The 22,924-nt window shown below is 33.8% G+C and overlaps 5 protein-coding genes across 8 annotated transcripts in view; 2 read left to right on the forward strand and 3 right to left on the reverse strand.

Annotated features, from left to right (window-relative positions):
- The first annotated feature begins 196 nt into the window (after positions 1 to 196).
- On the forward strand, positions 197 to 1,094 carry LOC116348024 (40S ribosomal protein S12, mitochondrial). Its single transcript, XM_031778874.1, has 2 exons — positions 197 to 392; positions 476 to 1,094. Exons 1-2 carry the CDS (start codon positions 341 to 343, stop codon positions 970 to 972), a joined length of 549 nt encoding a protein of 182 aa, XP_031634734.1. The 5' UTR covers positions 197 to 340; the 3' UTR covers positions 973 to 1,094.
- Positions 1,095 to 2,049: 955 nt separating this feature from the next.
- Positions 2,050 to 12,297, reverse strand: LOC116348023 (OTU domain-containing protein 7B-like). Its single transcript, XM_031778872.1, has 4 exons — positions 11,829 to 12,297; positions 6,524 to 6,757; positions 6,228 to 6,392; positions 2,050 to 6,125 (listed from the first exon to the last, which is right to left on the reverse strand). Exons 2-4 carry the CDS (start codon positions 6,639 to 6,641, stop codon positions 3,766 to 3,768), a joined length of 2,643 nt encoding a protein of 880 aa, XP_031634732.1. The 5' UTR covers positions 6,642 to 6,757; positions 11,829 to 12,297; the 3' UTR covers positions 2,050 to 3,765.
- Positions 12,298 to 13,093: 796 nt separating this feature from the next.
- On the reverse strand, positions 13,094 to 14,606 carry LOC116348053 (phytanoyl-CoA dioxygenase domain-containing protein 1 homolog). Its single transcript, XM_031778904.1, has 5 exons — positions 14,440 to 14,606; positions 13,956 to 14,213; positions 13,741 to 13,891; positions 13,504 to 13,645; positions 13,094 to 13,447 (listed from the first exon to the last, which is right to left on the reverse strand). The coding sequence occupies exons 1-5, from the start codon at positions 14,461 to 14,463 to the stop codon at positions 13,174 to 13,176; spliced, it is 849 nt and encodes a 282-aa protein (XP_031634764.1). The 5' UTR covers positions 14,464 to 14,606; the 3' UTR covers positions 13,094 to 13,173.
- Positions 14,607 to 16,057: 1,451 nt separating this feature from the next.
- Positions 16,058 to 17,599, forward strand: LOC116348049 (chaoptin-like). Its single transcript, XM_031778901.1, has one exon. The coding sequence runs from the start codon at positions 16,097 to 16,099 to the stop codon at positions 17,516 to 17,518; it is 1,422 nt and encodes a 473-aa protein (XP_031634761.1). The 5' UTR covers positions 16,058 to 16,096; the 3' UTR covers positions 17,519 to 17,599.
- A 771-nt stretch (positions 17,600 to 18,370) lies between these two features.
- LOC116348077 overlaps positions 18,371 to 22,924 on the reverse strand; it is a 50,843-nt gene continuing 46,289 nt past the window's right edge. The window contains exons 19-22 of one of the 4 annotated variants that reach the window (XM_031778939.1): positions 21,666 to 22,362; positions 21,429 to 21,585; positions 21,267 to 21,357; positions 18,371 to 20,955 (exon numbers count right to left, since the gene is read on the reverse strand). In XM_031778939.1, the coding sequence (XP_031634799.1) occupies positions 20,869 to 20,955; positions 21,267 to 21,357; positions 21,429 to 21,585; positions 21,666 to 22,362 (1,032 nt within the window). In that variant the 3' untranslated portion in view covers positions 18,371 to 20,868. Of the gene's footprint in view, positions 21,061 to 21,266; positions 21,358 to 21,428; positions 21,586 to 21,665; positions 22,695 to 22,924 lie in introns of those variants that run through there. The other 3 variants (XM_031778940.1, XM_031778941.1, XM_031778942.1) reach the window with 3 other exon arrangements.

Raw genomic sequence — 22,924 nt, forward strand, 5'->3', positions numbered from 1 at the left:
ACGGAGTTCTTTTATCCATTTTATCATTACATATTTATTTCATTTGAAGAAAGATTTTCGGAATTTCTTTCTTCTTCCTTTTTGCAACAACCAATTTTTTTATGTTTTATTTTTGTTCTCATTTAATTTGATCTTTCTAAATTTGTCCATATAATACGAAGGCCTCTTCGTTTTTAAGCGACTTGACGATTCCGTCCGTCACAATTTGACGCTTCTGTCATTGAAAGCTGTGTGTTGCAGAGTTCATGTGAGGAGGTGATGTTTTTTTGCAAAATTATCGTGGAAAACTGGTAAAACTACAGAAAAATCGGTATTTTTGGTGAAGCAAAAGCAATTGAATATGAATTTTTTGAAGCGTGTTGCTTCAATCACCAGCTTGATAGCCAATCAATGTAAGTTCTCCATCTCATTTTAGGTTATGTTTTCAATGCACAACATTCGATGTATTTTCAAATGTTTGTTTTCTCAATTTCAGCGTTGAACCGTGTTCAACAAAATGTTCGTGCCTTCTCATCGTCATTGAGCGCACCACCAACCGCCGAACGTCAATTTGTGCCATTGACTCAAATTCAGACGCTGACACCAAAGATAGTGACCGACTACTTGGAGTCGTTGAAACCAGCAAAACTACCTGGTGAAGATAGACTCTTGCAAATGCATCGCATACCATATATTCGAACAATGAAAAAGAAACGGCATATCTTTGATGGTAAACCACTGTGCAGAGGTGTCGTGTTGCGTACATTGATCAAAAAGCCACGTAAGCCAAATTCAGCAAATCGTAAATGTGTTCAATTGCGAATGTCAACGGGAAGAATAATGACGGCCTATGTACAAGGCGAAGGACACAATTTACAAGAACACAATGTCGTACTTTGTAAAATTGCGCGATTGCGTGACACACCAGGCGTTAAAATTAAATGTATTCGAGGTGTTTATGATTTACCACACGTTGTCAAGAAAAAAGACTAATCTCGACGAAAACAATGTTAAGAATAATATTATCAGTTGGAAGTAGTTAATAATACAAAAATCGGACACAGATGTAGTTTGAATCTATATGAGAAGAAGAATAAAGAACACTTTCCATCATATTCATTGTTATTTCAATAAAAGTGGTTTTTTTTTATTTATTTACACATATTTAAAATGATAAATCAGAAATCGTTAATATTTGCTTTGCATTTGCTTATCCATAATAAATAAACTCTTGAATATTTTCAATAAATTTTTTTTTTGTTGTTGTTTTAATAATTATTTTGTTTAGTTCATTCCGTGTTTTGCATTTGGGTTAATAAATACATTGTATCTTGTGATAAGCTCAACAATTTTAAATCAATGTGTGTGTGTGTGTGATTGGTATTTAAAATATTCAAAATTGAAGAAAACAAAAAGAATGACGTGTAGCGCCTTGAAACGTGAACTGTCCTAACATAATTTTTGTTTGTTTGCATACTTCATTCTACTTTGCTTAGAAGGCACATTACAAATAAACAGTTTTCTTTATATATATTATATTCATTCGATTTGAATCGAAGTACTGAACATATTTTTTTATACCACAATTGCATTCATCAATCTATATGTGTACAGATAGAGTATAAATTGGCGTCTACAGCTACTGATAAATATAAATTAAAAAATAAAAGATTCAATCATGTTTGTAAATACATGTCATCAAATCAGATATATCAATGAAAATTGCTTAACATTTCCAACATTCAACAATATGTTTGTGAAGCGCAAAATCTCGAGTAATCGGCTTAATATCATGCTACACACAAGAAATTTAATTGATTTGCACTTTTTATTTCAAATCTTGAGCTTTATTTGTGAAAATCAACGAAATCCCAAAATGTTCGCATGAATTTGTAATATAGAGTATAGACCAAGCTACAAGTCGGGGACGTTTCAAAGCAAATATTTTTTTTTTACTTTACCACTTTGGGTTTATTCATTGTCATATAGCTTGAATAGTTTTATTTGCTTGCATTTCGAAATTATAATTTTGGTTTCATGACTTCGAGTGCAACATTTGTGTAGTATGTAGGTTTGTCTTTTTTTTGTACAAATCAGTTCGACGAATTTTTTTGTTTGTTTTGAAACCAGATTAACAGTGAATTAGCCTTATCGATCAGTTTTCTTGCAATTTGATTGAATATAATGTAATTTTAGTTTTGTATGATTTTTTTTTGGAAGAAGGGAATTCGATATGACTTGAGTCACTTGTCTCTTGAATCGGACGAGATTCGATTGCGAAACATGGTCAATAGTTTAGTTTAATCTATTATTTTAAATTATTATTTAATTTTTGTAATAGTATGTTTTTCGAACACATTTTTTCCTAGATTTTTTTTTAAACGCCAATCAACTATTTCAAAATTTGTACAATAGAATTGCCAAAAAATTCAGCGTCATGAGCTGCCGTTTGTTTTAATACTGCCTGTTACAATGAGATTATTTTTTTTCACTTGAACACTATTTTCGTCATTTCAATCCGAATCTACCGAATTGGTGACACAAGACGTATCAAATAACCCTGGGCCGCAAAAAAACATATTATTATTCAACCATTTCTTATATGGCTTTCTTTGGTGATTGATAATGTGTGAGTGTAATGATGATATTTTTTTTTACTTTATCTTTGTATTGATTAGATATACTGTTGTGAATGAAAGAGGAGTAGGTCTTCGGATCGAAATTGAGCAAACAATGTTTTTATATTTGCTGTAAAACACAACATTTCTTGTGACAATAAAAACAATTGTGTGAAAGTTCTTTGCATGAATGGCAACGCGTATATGTTTTTGTATAATCGTTATTGGTCTCATATTTTGCCGAAGAAATTCTCTTCAATCATTCACATTCTATTATAATTATAGTAGTGATGTGTGTGCTTAGGAGTATATCGATTTTCAAGTAGTTTACGTAGTTTTTTTTTGTTCCTGTAGTTTTTTATGCCGAAAATACAATTTGACAGACATTTTTCGAAGCTGAAATTGAATGGATGACCAAGTAAAATACTTTAAAAAAATAACTTGTTTGAATTATCTCCAACAAATATGAATTTCTTTTTTAATTCAACAGCTGTCAATACGTTCTTTTTTTTTCTTTTAAAAAAATTGAACTCAAATTTAAAACTAAATCCAAATTAGTGTACATAAAAATTCGAATTTGATCAATATAAAATTATTGAGAAAATAATTGAAATGTATGAAAAATGTCATATCAGGAAATAATTGTTAACAGATGATTTTCTATGCGATTTTTTTTTCTTTTTTTCAATAATTTCAATTCATCAAAAATTTAATCAATGTCAATTGAATTTAAGAATTTTTCCCGAAAATTTTCTCCTTTAACCTTTTACTCTTTTTTCTTCTTCGACCTTTTGAATTTGTTGAGAATTTATAGTATGGATCTCGTTAAAAAAATTATTGCAATTTGTAAGCATAAATAATATGTGAATAAAAATTTTGGTCAATTTTGTTGAACAAAAGTGGTGAAATTAAATTTAAATGCTCTGATAATTATCAAAAAGTACTTATTCTAAAAAAAAAATTTTTTTTGAAAGAATAGATGATTTTTCTTGTTCATTTTTTTTCTATGCGAGATAAATGTGATGTACAAAAATAAATAGAATTCGCCAATTATTTTACTCTCGTCAATTAAAAAAAAGTCATCACCAATCGAAAATGACAAAAAAATGGGCAAAATTAAATGGGCTTATGTACAATAAAACTAAAAAAAGATGTAAGCAGAAGAGATTCAAACGTCAGTTAGAATTTTGCTTTGTGTTTTCGGATGGTGTTGTTGTTGCTGCTGTTGTTGTTGACAGCATTTAGAACAATAGAAATTGGTGTTGGCATTGCCAAAGAATTTGCAATCGATGGTCCGGCATTGTTGTGCCTGTAAAAATGGTGTAGCGATACGACTAGATTTTGGATCATCAATATGTTCCAGATACGATGAAATGATGCCATTGTTCTTTTTTAAAACGTCATGTGGATGTCGGCCAGTTAAATTCGATTGTTTTGGTTCCGTAGCAGCCGTAATATTGATGGTACTTGTGTACGGTCCATTCGAGATGGGTGGATCGCCAATACCAAGAATATTATGCGGCGGTGGGTGTGATGTTGAATAATTGCTGCCATTCTGTATCAATGTATTGCCGGCCGAATATGCTCTGGCCACACCACTATCAACACAATCCGTTCCATCGGTTTCCATGCGAATGGGAATGATGACCGTTTTGCCCGTTGTTTCTGTATAACCATGTCGATATTCATTTGATGTGACATCTGTTTGTGGTCGTGCATCATTATAAAATGTTGAATTCGATAGATACAGCGTTTGATCTTGTTCGTTGAGCCGTCGAAATGATGGTAATCGTTTAATTGATTTATGACTCTTTTCATCAGCATGCGTATAAAATTTCGAGTTACCTGTTCCATAACGTGGTCCATCCTGTAAACCATTGCAATTATTCAGTTCACGTTCTTTTTGCTTTTCAAAGCACATCGGACACATGTATGATGTGGCCGATGTACCATAATTTGCGCATCCAGCATTTATACAACTTGTTTCACGTTCCGGTTCAACTGGTGATTCGGCCTTTGCTTTCATCATATCCAATTGTTGTTGTTCAATTTCCCGTAATTCTTTTGCTCGTTCCGTTTCCATGAATCGATCCTGTGCACATTCCAAATAATTTTTTATCATTTCATCTTGATAATCATGCCGTTTGGCTTTTAATTGTGCACAAAGTACACGTTGTCGTGTAAAACTTTGCGTCGACGAACCGGATGGCAGACCATTTTTAATTTTACCATTTTTACCATTGCCGCCATTACTATTGTTGCTGCCAATTTTTGTGATTGAGCCAATATTCTTCTTGATTTTTTTGCTCATCGTTTTTCCAATGCTGCCAAATTGCTTTGCTACGCTTTGTAATTGTTTTGCTGCTTTGCTTTTGCCATTATTCGGATTGGCATCATCGCCAAATCCAAGTTCACCGTCAATTATTCGCTTGTCATACTCTTCGTCGACCAGATCGACAGAGATTTCTTCCTCTGGACTTCCCAACGGTGTTGCATACACAATGTCCAAATACTCCTTAAGCAATGCGATATGTTCTCGGTCAGTTAACGCCCAATTACCTTCGGAACCATCGTATGTTTTCCAATCGAAATTCACACCCGGATCGATGCAAAACTGAATCGGTAACAGTACATTTTCGAAATCAATCAATGGAATCAATGGCGGTGGTTGTTCACTAGACGCTTCCATTGAAACCAATGCAGAAAAATGTGCCATATCATAAGTTAACAGCAATGGAGCCCGATAGCATTCATTCGCTTGGATTTCGAATGGCAAATAGACGCCACCGAATGGTATTGGTGCCATCGCTTCACCATTCATGTCACGCAACACGGTATCGGCAATCACAATTATCGTTCGCCGCAATACATGGGCCAATGCAAAAATGTGAACTTCTTCAAGACTCTCATATGTGGCATTGTCATCGATGGATTCATTTATTGCGACCGATCGACGTCTTGATGCACTTTTCGATTGTCTTGGTTCCGGTGATGCCATACACACAATTTCTTCCCATTCTTTAACCCATTCGACTTCTGAATACACAAAACCGGCTTGCTTATTCAGGCGAGTCTGTTGAAAACGCCATCGTCTCCATAAGGCATCTTTGTATTCACCGGACGATAAAACCGAATGTAATGCTGTGCGTAATGTTAATTTACGATCATGAAAACCCCACATGGCCAAACTCGCCGCATGCAATAGACAATTTCCATCGCCGGTCGTTGCTAATGGCCATAATTTTCGACAAAAACCAGCATCGGCCCACCAATTTAAACGATTCGCCGTTTCTAATGAATTCAACGTTGAACATTCAATTAGGTCTTTTTCAAGAAAAGTACGAAATTCATCCGAATAAATTGTTAAATCGGGCAAAGTGAATGTGTAATCGGGCATATCCAATTGCTGGACATTATCGACCGAATTTAAACAATTTGAATGTAAATCCATTGCGACTTCGGTACGGGCACGTGATACCAAATTTTCGTTTTCGGTTGCTCGCGAAATACCACGGTACAGTTTTTTGTCTGCGAACGAAACATTTTTTTTGGATTAATTTCGAAATTTTTGATTTATTAAAAAAATATCTTTCCCACACTGGGTGTGATGGAAAGTAAAAAGTTACTCACAGTCAACAATGTCTACCGAATCTAATTTCGCTAGCGAACTCTTTCGTTGATGTGTATTTGATTGTGATGTGTTTGATGCTTTGGACGAACGATCCACAAAATCAACTGTGTCAACGGGCACTTTTAGCCCACTTTTACCATTGAAATACTCATTCGTCGATGTATCTGGAAATTAAAAGAGAATTTATTGTAATTTTTTTTTGCAGATAAAATTCAGTGATAAGAAAAGATAATCACACAAATCGAAATAGTAACATATAGAATCATGGTGAAAAATTAGAAACTCAAAAGGTTACCATTGTAATCGATGAGTGCCTTTTTGAGATCCCAACCCCATGTCCTCAAACAGCTCAACGCATCATTTGGGGTGGCTCTAGTTTTCGAAACGAATTCGGCCACCAGTTGGGTTTCCATGCCAATTTTGTGTGTTGCGTTGCACTGATCAGAAGAAGGAGGTTAGTGTGATTGGGTGTGATGTGTTTTTGTTTCAAGTGATGATTAGGTCACGATGTTCTATTGCCAGATTTCAACTGTTTCAATCGATAGAGATGGAGGTGTGATTATGGTGATGATGATTAGATGGCACAATGTGGAAGGAAAATAGAAACAAGAAACATAGTTTTTGATCAATTCAATGTGAAAAGTGCAAAACATACAACTGCTGAAAGTGGGTTTTTGTGGTATCTCATTCAGAAATCATAAATTACTTGGAGTTATTTTTCTTTAAATTCAAAATTACCAACAAATATAGAAAAAAATTCACGCACAAAGCATTCGTACAAGCAAAAAAAAAAAATGCAAAATAAAATTACGAGTTTTTTTCAACTAGTTTTAGTATTATTTTTGTGTAAATCGCCAATTTTTCCAGTTCAAGAACAACCAAGATAAGAAAAATTGTTCTGGTCACATAAAATCACTCATTTCACTTCCCGACTCATTCGCTCAATGTTAGTCATTATATTATATCACAACAGCAAGTTCAATGATAACAAACCGATTCGACCGATAAAATGTTATCGGTGTGTTTTGTTTTTGTGTTACGAAATTTAGTCGAATTGAATGACTCATTCAAGTCAACAATATGACTTTCGATTGAATTGTTGTTAATTCGTGTTAGGTTAACCAATTGTTTCAATTACTTGCACTCGCTTGCTCCATGCAATTGAATAACAAAATTGAATATTGTGGTCAAATGTGAAACCAATGTTCAATTTTGTCGTATAAGATAACAACAACAAACACGTGTGTGTGTCGTTTTCAGTTCAAGTGCAATAGAATGCAGGTGAAGTTATATATCTAAACGACCTTCTCAGCGTCATTGATGTAACTCTGATTCATTGTTTGATAAGAACGATAACAAGCGATTCATTGAAAATGTATTGAGCTCCAAACTTGTATAGAAAAGATATTTTGCTAAAAAAAAGTGGAATTATACCGTTTGTCAAATAGAATACAGCAAAAATGTGCTCACATCGCAGAAGTTGTCATAAAGAGCAAAATGTTGGACCGTTCGAGATATACATGTCGTTAATCGCATTTATTTAATGTGCATGCACGAATTTTTATGACCTCGATCAATTTGCGCATGTAGTTGAATCGTAAAAATGCGATTATTTTATTGCGGTTTACTTCACATTCCGTTTGATTTTACAACGTGAATCATCACACTACATAACAAATTGAAATTTTTATTTGCGTTTTACAGAACGATGTATTTACTTGTTCATCCGATGCACAAGTATTGTTTACGAGCAATAGTAATATGCGATATTTCGCACGGATGCTGATCCATTCTTATCGAAATAAGAAAAATTTCATTGAAAATTCACCAAATTTGGCAACTTTATTCAGAAATCGAATTTCAATAGACCATTAACAATGTACATTTTATTCAACCTAATTATGAGTTTCAATTTATTTCAATGAATTTTATTATTTTCCTCTGTTTTTTTAATCGCTTTTGTTACAAAACCAAATGAATCCAATTCAATGAATTTTTCCATTGAATTTGGCTTTCATCTCTTTGACATAAATGGGCGATAAGAATCATTTAAATTGAATAAAAAAGAGTTTGCGACATGTATCTTTTCATAAATGACCGTGTATATCAATTTTGCGTGTCGCGGCAATTTAAATATAAACTATTTCATTCGCACCATTTCAAGGTCAACGATCGTTCTAGTAATATGGGAAGGCGTGACCTGTATATCTCGAATTAACGTGTGTTTTTTTTAATCCAGCGCAATCAAGTATTTATCGAAGACAATTACATTCTGTTTCACATGTGCGTTTAAATCGCCGTTCTCTAATCATCGGATGGGTTAATTATCATCGTCATCATCGATTCATCAATCAACCAAACGACTACGTACAATAAAATGGAATAAATTTCAATTAATACGTGTGAATTGCGCGTGTTCGCCATACATACTGCAATTTAATACAAGTTATAGTTATCATTTAATCGAGACTCTGTGTGTATGTGTGTGTGTCGATAAATGCTGCTGAAGGTGATTAGTATCGAATGAATTTCGAAACAAGTTGCTAATATAACATTTTGCGTAGTTGCGAAACTCGTCACTTTTTATGGAGCTGAATTGTTTAAGATGCGATTCGTTTTGTGCCCACACTGGCCAACTTCCATTTATGGCATCATAACTTCAAGCGGAAATTTATAAAATGGATTGCACTTATATTTCGTGTATAGTTTTGGCGAAAAAACAAATTGTGAATTGTTTTAGATTCAAGAGGAATTGTCAAACTAGACTTGAAGCAACTCAGACATTGTCACAATATAAAGGTCGAATTATTGTTGAATTGTAAAAAATCAATGCATTTTGTATTGTTTGTAAAACATTGTTCAGTTGATGATGACTTCCTTGAGAACTTGTTCAATACAATGCAACAATGCTCGCGATCCAAGTCACACATCGTATCCATGTGTTGCCATTATTCCGCACTCGAATGCAGACCACATACATCATAATGACTTTGACACTGATTTTTAACAATGCACTCGCACCTACCGACTCTTGCTTCCTACATTTTCCAATGACAATGAGCTTGAATTTTTTGCAGTTGGATATTTTTATCGAGAAATGTTGAATTAATCAAGTTTGCCTTTCTCGGAAGAGCGTTTCATGATAAGACACGTTTTTGGGCACGAATTTATGAACATTTGCTCTTTCTCCGAAAAGAACCTGTTCACCTCCGACAGAATGTCTACAAATTATTCAAACATTTTTCGCATCGGAAGCATAAAATGAGTTGGTCTTGTCAACAAAGACTTGATTACTCTGTATAAAGATGTTTCTTTTCAAATCCAAATTTTGTGGACTCATTTTGAATTCAAAATTTTTTCTCAGAAATTAAAAAAAAGGAAACTTTGCCCGACTTTTCCATATAAATCCATTCCAATCATATTTTCGCATGAACATATTCGCTTCATTTTTCTACGACGTAAAAACTCGGAATATTTTCACGCAAAATTGATAATAATTATTCTCACCGCTGTTCCGACATCAAAACAATTGAATGAAAGAAAAATGCTGGAAACACTTTTTCAAATGAAGCAAAACAAAAAAGAGTTGTCGGAAAGTATTTGTTTTAAACGTGTACGAAATCATGTTTAGTATTCAAATAAAGTGTGAATAGACGTTCCAGAGGTATGACATCAACATATGAATGATATTGACACGTTTCAAATAAAAAAAAACGATAGACGATGTGTTTGCTTATTCCTTTTGTGAACCTGAATGTAGTGATATAAGTGGGTCCGATAATTGGCATGAGCTCATTGAGAATGAAATCCAAAAATTGTTGGACTGCGCTATAATCGAAATCAAATTGTTTTGGAGATTGTATGTGTGTGTTTTTGCCTCTGTGTAAGCAATAATAATCATCATCCATCGAAATAAATGAGAATGAGAACAAACATGCGAACATTGATGCTCACTGACAAACGGTTATGTTGATCATTGCTCATTCACCGCAAACGTACACAAAATGAAGATAAAAATAAATGCGCGTACATTTATTCGAATTGTATGTGGCTTCATTGTGCATACTGTACATACATACAGAAAAGTGCTTCAGACGAATGATGATTGTATGTGTGCGATGTTCGCATTCTAAAATGTTGATGACGGGCTTGATCTCAATTTTGTTGTTTGTTTGTTTGTTTGTTTCGAATTGATTGACATCGAGTGTGTATGTGTGTTGTGTGTGTACAGGTTTTTTGGCATTCGGGTACATTAAACCACTGGTTCAGCAATTGTAACACTTGTTTTATTGTACGACTCATAGAAATAGATTGAGAATCGGAGACGAATTGATCTGGCATGTGATACAGACCAAGACGAAGTGGGAGATAGGTAAAAACGGTGCTCAATAATTTGAGTGCAGATCATATGTTTTTGACACGGCAAGAACGACGCAAAATCACAAAAATCTATTCATCGTCTATTTTTAAATAAGCTTTTTTTTAGCATTTTTCATGTTCAGATCACTGGAATGACAAGTGAGTCGGCATGAGTTTTTAATTTTTTGGACACAGTCCAAGTCGGGGGCTTCGATGACGCCAACTAGAAAGGTCGTCGAATTCAGCGCGTAATTAAATACACTAAGCACACACAGAGAGAGAGAGAGAGAGAGAGATAGAGAGAGAGAGAGAGAGAAGAGAGAAAATGAAGAGAAATACCGTAGACAATTGTATGAAATGTAATAATAATCTCTAAAACGTTCGAAGCCATGCATTTATTGCACTAATCCACGCGACGATGGTTTTTGGTCGGTTTTTTCCTTGTGTAACAGAAACAAATAAACCAATTTCCAATTCCGTTCAATTTTACACATACAACGCGAATGGCGAATGAAAAAAAAAGTTTTCCATGCACACAACAAAACTGTGTACAGTTTTCTTTTATCGGAAAGAAGAAAAATAACAATCGGTATGATATTACGGTTCATTTGAGTTATACCGTTCGAATAAATAACATAAACACATGAACTACTCATTGCTCTGACTCTCTCTTTCTCTCTTGCGTGCGCGCTCTCTCTATCTACCTTTTTCGCTGTACTTCCTCAAACACGCAACACACAAAATACTCATACATACACTTATTTGGATAACCACCGAAAACGGTATCGCACACAAGCACACCAAGGGCAAAAATCTCTCACGTAATAATTATAGTTGAAGAGAAATTAAATATACGTTCGATGTGAAATCAACACACGGTATTTCAATCACACATTTTATTGAACCACTATACGCACTGAACTTACTCACTCAACTAAAAAAATACAAAATAAACACTTGACATTTCTCTCTGTCGCGCTCTCTCGCGCTTGCCTTCTCCTTCGTTGTTTTCATTCTTGTTTTCGGAATTCTTGCATGTACATACACTGAAAAATGAACAACTGCGTCAGAGAAGACAACTCATCTCAGCTGGCCTATTTGCATATGCACGTACACTTTATAATCTAGTTTGTTATTATGAGATTTTCCTTAATTGCAAATCAAGAGAAACGCAAAAACACCCACTTTTTCTCGCTTTCACAATTTTTTTTAGCACAAATACCATCGCCATGTATCCTTACCTTGACCTTAGCTAATTACAAATCTATCACAAAACTTCGCATTTTGTTCTTTCGATCTCGCCCGAGGATTTACAACAAAATAACTTTTTTTTTCGTCTTCGATCTTTTATATGTCGTCACTTTACGCTCTTATTAATTGATGAAGGTTCAATTGAATGTTACGCTTCTTTTATTTTTCTTCACACTCGTTTCACAACACTCGCGCAATTGTACGATTCAGAACTTTATGTTGTTACTGTGTACATTCATTTGATATTCAATTGTAATATAATTCAATTCGGAATTATTTTCACCACAAATATAAATAATCACTTTATTTGCAATTGCTTCTGGCTTTTGGTGATGAATAAATTTCTTCTCTGTTCGCCTTGTCGTCGTTGGACGTTCTGTCAATTGCGTACGTGTGTTTGTTCGTTGCTTCGTCGATTCAGACAAACTTCGATTGTTGTTTTGATTTATGCATACCTCTCTCACTCAGTCGTACTCGTGTTGTGGTGCTCAAGTATTTTCAACGTATACATCAATAAATTCACTCCAAGTTACACTATCTCTCTCTTTTGCTCCGTTTCTGTTTTCACAAAAACTCAACCATTGACATTTCGATACATTCAATGACGACGTATTTTCTTTTTTTTCTACTTCTCTTTCTCTCCGACGTAATGTCAGTTTGTTTGTAAATAATCGTATTGGGATCGACAGAATTTTAAATTGATTTGGATTCTTGAATGGAGATTGCATTTTTTGTACAGCATTTTTACGAAATATTGACGAACAGCTTATCTTTTTAAATGAAATTCTTGATTTTTGGAAACTATTTCAGAAAAGTTCGTAGTGTAAATTAACTACGTAAAAAAAGCAATTTATTGCGACGTAGATGCAGACAACGCCATCTATCATTTCAACATGTTTTCAATGCAGTAAAAAAACGTTTCACGGCAATGTGGCTTTTTTCATTTTTTTTCCTTACACAACTTTGGGACCGGGTTTTTTCTCGAAAACTTTTTTTAAAAAGACAAAATAAAGTGTAATAGGACGAGATGCGATATATTTCATCAGAAGATTAAATTTTTGCTTTACCCATAAAACATTGTAAGTGGCAGCGTCCTGAGAAATTTATTGCATTTTTTAATTGATGATTTCATTAAACTCAACCCATTTTACAGTTAAAATGGTGACGAAAAGCCGGATTACTTTGAGTTAGTTTTAATTCAGAGGTAAGGGGAAAAGAACTACTCGAAATAACTTAATAATTTAAACCACGCATATTATTGCAAACCTTGATTAATTGATCATTTCAAGCAATTTATTTAGAAAGTGAAAAATATATGTATGCATTTGAATTTATTTAAAAGAGTTTTGGGAAGTCTTCGCCTTCTGGCAGTTGTAGCCAATTGTCTGGCGAATATTTTACATTTTCCGTTTCCATAACATGGAATGTGTATGCAAGACGGCTTTTATTCGAGCGATTCGATTCGCTTTGATGTACAACCAATCCGTGAATGATGACTAGTGATCCTTTTTTCACAGGAGTCGGAGTAAATAAATCTTGCGAATACTTTGGTGGTGGATTGTCAAATACTAATAATTCATTCGAATTTGGATTTGTATTGCGAACCACACTGTAATTTTGAATTTTATCAATATTAGTTCATCATACATTTAATCAATTGCATACCGTCTATCCAGTCCGTGTTTATGTGAACCTTTGATGAACCACAAACAACCATTTTCAAGTGTTGCGTCTTCAGTGGGTATCCAAAAGCCAGTTATCGAAATTGGAACGGTGTGAAGAAATGTTGCGTCTTGGTGTGGTTTCACTAATTATTTATGAGAAAATATTTGTAAATACACATTTATTAATTTGACAAAATGATGGGGTGTTTTCGGGGTATTGATAATGTTAGATACAAACCTTCACCGCCAATCTTTGGATTTTTATAAATGAACATGCTCTGCGGTATGCTGGGTTTTTTGAAGCCAAGTTTTTTCGCTACATTTTTAACACGTTCGTCAAATGTATACTTTTTAAATGTTGAATGAAGTACATGAAGTGCGTGACCAATCTGCAAAATGATTGTGTGTCATTGTACAAAATTTGATATTTTTTTCACTGTCTTCTCTGATTACCTTGTTAATTGCGACTCTTTTATCCACTAGCAAATTTCCATCACCATCCAGTGCACCATCTTCATAGAAATAATGAATTTTATTAGCCGAACTAAGAAAATAGTCGTCTTTTAAATGAGAAGCCGCGTCTTTGGTGCTAAATGTTTGACGATGATTTTCGGGTGCATTTTTACATAATTCCAAACCAGATTCGCGCAGTTCATTCGTTTCTTCTTCGGTAAAAAAATCTTCGATAACAGCAAAACCATTTGTATCGTACTGAAAACAAAAACGGGACAGAGGAGTATGAAACAAAATAATTTCAGCCACAAATTAAGGTGATGTGAATGTACACGGTAGACACTGCACAATTGCACATAGAGTCAGAAGATCTGCATTATGTAACATTTGGAACTTTTCTTTTGAGTATTACAAAAATGCAACAAACACTCTGCTGGGTAATCATTGATATTGATGTAGTTTCCTTCTTTAATAAAATATTTACCTGATCAAGCGGCCACTCTGACATCTTTCACTTTTCACCGCCTTCGGTTTTTCGAAATTTATCAACACTTAAACTCTTCTAATGAAGCGAATTGACTTTTTTGCCTGGAAGACAATTTCAAATGTTCATACTATGGAAGTACTGAAAAAGTAGTTTTAGCTCGAACAGTAACTGAACACTGAAACGATTTTTTCTTCATTTTAACGATTATCACTTGAATGTTATCAGTTTGTAAAATGCGATAAAGTTGCACACATGTTCGACTTTGACACGAAATTTGGTTGTATTTTGTACCTATGAAGAAGTAGATAATTTTTGCTTCTAGACTAGCAGAGTAAGGAAACGACACACGTATTTTTGGTTGTCAAAAATTTGACTCTAGAATGCCACTACATTGGTGTTTGTAGTTTGAACAGCTTGTGAGTATATACGATTTTACAAATGAAATAGTCAAAACAGTTCGAAATTTGCATGGTTTGTTCATTCTCTTTATGCGGACTTTCTTCGATTCTTTAGCCATAAATAAAAGTATATAATGGACACCATAATATTTTCTCGATTTGCATCAAATAACCACCACCAGTGTCATGACAATCTAAATCGTCGATGTGGGCTTCAAAATTATAACAGCTCAAATATAGACATTTATATTGCTTGATGTAACATGGACAGTAAATTTGTCTTTTTGGGAAATTCAACCGCGACAATTATTTTTCTTACTTGGTTAGTAATTTTTCTAACAAAGGATTTGTATCTGGTAAGGATTTGTATGGGAATTTGAAGACAACTTTTAATTGTACATTATAACTTTAGTTCAAATCATACGATTTTGTTTAAACTTCTTTTGGAAGAACATAGCCAGATTGCGCGATCGACCTTGTGAAGGGTGCAGTAAGGGCACTCACTGTGTGCAGTAAAGTATTGTGATATTCATTAAGCAACCCCAAACTGTAATGAATGACTAATGGAAATACTATTATCAAAGGAAATTTAACAAATTCTCGTAAAAAAATAAACATAAAAATTACGTCAGATGAAATCAGAGTTTTATTCTTTTGGGTCATACTATACGAACAAAGCATAGAAAATAAATATCCATACGTTTTGTTATCGCATTGAATAAAAGCGAACAAAATAATGTAGAAATTTCTGTGAGTCACTGGGTCAAACACGGCTTGAAAAGATGATTTAAATTCGGGATGTTTTGAACGGAAACTTTGACTATTTTTTTGTTCATTACAAAGAATAAATTATTATCGTAATTTCGCAAAATGCACCATGGTGCGATGAAAAACCTCCGGTCATATAACTAACAGCACACGTCTACTGGCAAATAATATTTTCGAATTGATCATAGATGATCGAAAAAAAATGAATATACATGATCGACATCGTAGGCAATCACTTCTAGTTTGATGGTTGAATTATGTTCTTAACACTAACGATAGTATTACAGATGAATCGTGGTTGTAACAAGAAAAAAAACCGATAAGAAGTGCCCAGTACCAAACAATTATGTGGAAGCGTGTGGGTGTTCTTATTAAAAAGTCGATTATCATTTGCGCCTATTTGAATCACAGTCCGTTGTTATATTATTTAGTTGAAAAGAAAACTTCAATCTGATCAGTTCTCATTTCTGTCATTCAAATTTTAAAAAATGACGTCCAAATTAATGTTGTTAGTTTTAATATCGCTGTGTGCAAATTTCTTAGTTTGTTCTGGAAAATATCAGCAAATTGGTGATTGTAATTATTTTGACAGTGTATATGGTAATTGTAATTTAACCCTAGTTTGCACTGAATATGTTCGTAATCGTGATCTTTTTACGTCGGGCACAAAGCCAATTTGTATGAATCAGCATCTCTACGATGAATATGAGGATGGATTTGGAAAATCATGGATTGGAAAAATTGAATTTGAAAATTGTGATCGTCCACAGATTCCACGTAACATTTTTGAATTATATTCAAATGTTCACACATTCAATATATCGCACCTCAGCTTACAAACTATCGACTTAGATGGTTTTTCGAGTGTAAAAAATATCTTTGAATTGTTCGCCACGCACAACGAAATCGCTGAATTGCCATCGGATCTCATGAAACTTACACCAAGACTGTTCAACGCCGACTTTTCATTCAATCGAATTAAAACAATCAATCCGACCGCTTTTCATTCTGGATTGCAATTTTTGAATTTGTGCCACAACAATATCAGTGAGTTAAGCGGACGAATGACGGAACATTTGAACGGAATGACACATTTGCTGCTCTGCCATAATCAAATCAATGAAATTCCATCACTTTTACTTCATAACATGAAGATGCTTAGAGATCTTGATTTTTCATTCAACAATATTTCAAAGATCAATAATTTTGCATTCTCTGGCGAAATGCTGTTGGAAAGATTGAATTTATCACACAATCACCTGACCGTATTAGAGCCGAAAATGTTTAGAGACGAAAATTTGCAGAGTGTGCTGCATTTGGATCTGTCGAACAATTTAATAACCGAAATCAAACCGAATACATTTTTGACATTAACGCACTTACACACATTGAATTTATCGCAAAATAAATTGAAGGCGCTCAATGCGGATGTTTTGTCGCCACGGACGAATAATTTAAATTTATTGTCGATAACAAACAACCGGATGCAAGAACTAAATGGCTTCACAAATACACGCATTCCGAATGCAAAAATCATCGGCATTAGCGAATTCAATTGCACATATTTTAATAGATTGTTTCAGTCGCTTAGCTGGAAACATGTCGATGTCATTTACAAATTAATCGATTGCGACACGATCAGTGAAGGAACGGATTTTAATAGTTTTGATAAAGAAACAATGTCGCCATCAGAAGAAAAGGGAGTGGCAAATATGCAGATTCGATACCAGGCGAGAGAAAACAATGGATCCGGATCAATGGCTCAACTTATGGCATCGTGGATCAATGCCATCTGTTTGGTGATAATCGTGCTCACCATTTTCTGGTTTGGCTTCAACAAACGATTGCCAAAGTTTGGATATATACGAAATGAGGAAGAACAACCATTAAGTATCATGGGAAATCATTGATATTCTTGCGGAATTCACAATGTAAATGAATTGACACGACGGGAATTGTATGACGTTTTTGTTTGAATGATATCGTTTTTTTTTTTTTTTTAAATCTTTGAAACTTTAAACCATATTTTATTTTTATTTCTCAATATTTTTAAATATAATTTTAACATATTTCGATTTTGACACTTCGTAAACGTACCGAAATTATGCTAAAAGTGTCACACAGCTAGCGCCACGACGGAATTCAATGTAATCTATACTAAGTTGCCGCCAACTAGTGAAAAGACTTTTGCTCAGTTACAAACAACTGACTAGAACTCCATAGTTGTCCGTAGTGGCGCTAGCTGTGCTATAGTTTTGCATTTTATACAGTCTCTTATGGAACATAATTGCAGTGTGTTCGTAAACGATGACCAAATAGACGTTTATTGCCTTTTTCTATTTCGAATTAAATGTGCTTTACGAAAATTGTACATGCTAATATTAAAAGTAAATAAAATTTATTTCCGATGATGTTTACATCAAAAAATTATTTTAATTTTATCTTTTTCCCATTCAAAAAGTCGTCATAAAAATGAATCAATGAATGATAAAAAAAAAACACTTTTTTTGTCGTTTGAAGTAAATTCATAGAGTCATTTATTAGTCAATGGAATTATAACAAAAATTATATTGGACTTAAATTCAACAGAACATTGCAGTCATTCGCTCGATTGATTTGTGCTTTAAATATTTTATCTAAAATTTGAATGTCTAAAAAACAAATTATGAAGTTCTAACTCATAAAAAATTGATCGAAATAAATTCATCGCAAGAAAAATTTAAATTCTCTATACCATTTGGTTGAATTTTAAATATGCAACGAGATTTTCAAAATGAATCGTTCAATCCAAGGTTCAATCGATTAAAATGTACAATATTCCAAGTGAATTTATTTATTTAGGTCGCATACAATTGTCTTCATAAAATTACATGCTATTAGTTAACTAATAAGGCAAAATCGTTTAAGAGTTTCAATAAAATGCAATTTTTTTTAAATGCTAATTGAGAAAGGATTTCTTTTGCCACAACAATCAGATTTTATTCCGGCACATTGAAAATTGACAACAAAGTGAATCACACACTTGTGTGTAGAAGTTATATTGACTTGAATTTATGGGTTGATTCCTTCTTTTAGAAATTGTTTTTTTTTTTTAGTGAGAAATCTTCAACCACAAATCGTTTTTCAATCGAACTATTACATTTCCGCACATCTAGTGTGCGAAAGGTATTTTAACTTTAATTATTTTCACCAATTTTCATTGAATTGGAAACATAATTCGAAGTTTTGACCGGGACTGTCACAATATTCGACCGGAGTCCGGCTGAATTTCAGTCATGAATAGGAACGAATCTTTGAGTTGAAAAAGTAACTATTTCGGTCATCCATATCGATTCATTGTGTCATAATTGGACGTTTAAATTTTAAATGGCAATAAGCTTCTTGATTCAATGAAAGTTTTGATAAAATATTGCAAAAAATGGCGTTTGAGAAAAAGTGTTTGAATCTAAGTTTGAATCTTATACGGCTTGGAATACGTCTTTTCGTTCTGAATTGTGGATGAAAAATTCTAATAAAAATATCTTTTGACTATCTCTATATCGCCTTGTAACTTGTAAAATTGAAATATTCTTTCTACTACAACAAAAAAAACATCATCTAATTTTCAAGAAAGTACACTGGAAAATCTATCTTTGGATTTTTAGGTGTTGACTAAGCTAATTCAATAAAATTTGTTTTTTCTAGCAGCTATTACCGGATCGAAAATGCATTGCAAAAAAGCTGAATATTGGCATAAATTCTTGTAATTTACATGTATAAATCCATACTATAGCTGGTATTCTTATTGAGTTTCCTAATTGGATGGTAGATTCAAGTCATCGGTGTTTAGAATCTATCCTATAAGTATCGATCTATAATTTTGACAGTAATTTGCAGAAATCGTTGGAATTCTATATGATTCTTTTCAATCATTTTGCTTCTATAAAATCGAAATCGCAAATGGATTTTATACTCCCAATCACACGGGAGTACTCTATATTTAGTTACACGGAATTTTAATAATACGACGTTAAATTGTTGCTACAAAAAAAGTTAATTATGTTCGTGGGGTTTTTCAGTTCACTACACTTACATTCTACAAATTTTCTATTCTAAAATAGACCAGTGCTCATGTTTCCCGAGCAACACTTCGTATAACGGATGTCAATTCGCTATTATCGTTGGCTTCATATCAAATGTGGTCTTTGTAAATTTAATTGTGATTGAAAAAGGCTCGAATTAATGAGTGTTGATTTCTATTCTGGTGGCGAGATAATATTATATTGCTTCACTTTTGCTACTGTACAAGTACGTTTATGACTAGTATTATTTGTTTAGATTTTGGTGCTTTAGGCGATCTTATTGTGCATCGGATCCAATTACAATTGACTATTATATTCAAATATTTCACTTGCATTCACTATTTTCTATATGCTCAAATTCCATAACCAACTATAAAGACAACCGGTTCGGTCAGTTACGTTGAATTATATTGCAAATTACCTGTTTGACGACTGACAATTTGAAGCACGAAATTTAAGTAATAAACATTTAATGGATTTTTATATTCGTAGAGGACGAAAATGTATCATTATTGGACAGTTGTGCATATTTTTTTACACGTTGAAGACGGTTATTGACTGAATCTAAATTAATTCATTCAATTCCTTTTACGGAAAAATCCATACATTTTATTATGAAAACAAAATGTTCGACACATTTTGAAATATCCTTAAAAATCCGGAATTCAAATAATACCATCAGTCCTATCCAAAAATATTTTACCAATTTTGCTATTTGTGGTTCTTGAACCGAATTCCAACTTCTTTTCGTTGATTTGCAATATCCTCAATCTAAGTGAACAATTTCATTACATTCGGTCATCAGGCCATACCGTATTTGCTTATCTTCATCAATAGGCTCAACTCTGATTCGTTTCGAAAGCAGACCACACGCCAAAAGGCATTGTAGTTGTATTCAACACTGTTGCTTATTTCAAAATCTCCTCATGAGTTACTTGACATACTTTGTGAAGAAAATCTTTCTTGGTGTGCAAGTTTTATCCAATCTAGTCTCTAAACTGGACTTATTATCTTACCTAACAAACGAATGTGACTATATAAATATTTCATTAAAATCTCGATCTTAAAAAAAAATTGAAAGATTTTTGTTTCAAAGGCTGGACTGTTGCAAAACTCGCTGGCAATCTTACATTGATCTAAATGTACAAAATGAAAAGCTTATTTTGATAGGCTCAATAATATAATTGTATATGAATTCATTATGACGAAGCTTCGGATAATGAAAATGATCGACGTCGTTTGCTGAGCTGCTTCCAGAAACGTCGGTCCAGTGCCAGTGATTTATCCTAGAATGATGAAGGAACAATAGACTTTGACATTTGTGGGTAGGTGGTTGCGATTTCATTAAATGACAAATTCAAAGCTATTCGAATGCGAAACTAGCGACTAGCCTAAATTGTGAATAAAGCACACACAACACACACACACACAAACGATTTAATGCCAATTGTCAATTTGCGTGGTGGAAACGAAGGAATATAAGCATCATCAAAGAAAATAAACAGAAAAAAAAACAAAAACACAAAACCGAATTAGTTTGAAGCAAACATAGTCGAAACGAAGATAGAAATTGAACGGGTACGTTTTAAATACATACAGCATCTTTTTGCGATGAAATGACACCTGTTACTAATTTACCATTTGGTGTATTGTGCGTGTCAGAATTACGACGCTTGAAAAAACCAAAACTGAAAAAAAGAAGAAAAAGAAGAATTGATTTGCATTGGTTTTGCTGCGCAGGTTTTACGAAAGTACTCACAATCCACGTGATTTGGTTTCATTTTTGTTGGTATTCTGTTCCGCTATCGCCGTTTGTCCATGATTTATATACAGATGTTCCGCTGGAGAGGTCTTCAGCTGAATTTTCTTTTCCGCTCTCGCCAATCGTTCCAGGTCGCTCAGCTTTTTTTCGATTGCTGCAACAGGAAAACCAAATATTTTCAAAATCTCTCCTGATCAAGTCCGAATCTTATTTTAAAAATGTGTATTGACTTACCCGCAGCCGCACATGCAGAATTGTTCCAAGTATTTAGATTTGATTTTCGGCGATTTGGTGTTGGTGTGTCCATTTTTGAGTTTTTCTGTGTGCAAAATGAGATGTTTGCTTCCTTTGGCGCAATACGATGATGATTGATCGGTGTGCGATTGATCAGTTCTTTGCCAGTAAAGCGATGGTATGATGACAGGTCGCGTCCGAGAATTGATTCCAGGTTTGCTGGCCCAGGTTCGAAACTTATCAAATCTTCGTCGCCCAAAATATCGTGATTTAAGGCTAAACGCATTTCGAGACGTGGACTCAAACGGATCGCTGTCTGATAAACTGTTGTGGTGACCGTTGTAGTTTCGATGCCAATGCTCTTGTTGCCGATCGCCACTGTTGTTTGTGCATTGTACGATTCGTCGGCACGATCGATAATGTCGGCAAATTTTATTTGTTTTTCTTTGACCGCATCTTTCGGGGTTCGTTGTGGTTGTGGTTGTGGTTGTGCAGGGAAAGAGCCATCGTCAGCAATGCCGCCACAATCGATTTCCCTTCTCAATGGTTCCACGATATAGTGATCTTTTACTGGTGGTTTTGCCAAAATGCTTTCGATGCACGTACTTTTTAATGGAGCGATGCTGTTGATTTTGACGACGACGCCGTTTTCCACATCTGGACCATTTTGAATAGAGGTTTTCTGTGCTGCTTGCCCCTGCCAATTTATTCGGAATAAATATTAACCTTACCACCAATTTGCACGAACCAGGCAAAACGATCATTTGGGTATTCAGTTCAGCTATTTTTTTTTTATTAATTGTGTCGAGTCGACATGGTTCAAGCGAAAATAGAGTATGATAGGCGAAAGTGACACACGCAACAAGATGATTTTTTTCTTGCATTTTTTATTATATGATGAGATTATTGATGATTATGATGAGATTTACCTACGGTCTAGAATGGCTTTGACATGAAGAGATGGAACAATATGCATTCTAATCTTTTTTATATTCATTACTACAGAAGAATGCGCAACAGATGACGTTTCTATGGTGAATGAAATTGATGAATATGATAGAGTAGAATTGTTTAAGATTGAAGAAATAAATGTGTGAATGTGATTATAAGTTTGAGATGTATGTGGTATTTGATGAACGCGAGCAAGATGCATTAATTCTCAAGTTTTTTTTTTTCAAATTCTTGCAAATCAATTATTTTTTTCGAATTTCCGAATTTAAACTCAATAAATAATTTCGTAAAAAATCAAAAATGAATGA

This window comes from Contarinia nasturtii, unplaced genomic scaffold (genome assembly GCF_009176525.2).
Source record: "Contarinia nasturtii isolate CC-2019 unplaced genomic scaffold, AAFC_CNas_1.1 Cnas_scaffold_2229, whole genome shotgun sequence".
NCBI classification, from domain to species: Eukaryota; Metazoa; Arthropoda; class Insecta; order Diptera; family Cecidomyiidae; genus Contarinia; species Contarinia nasturtii.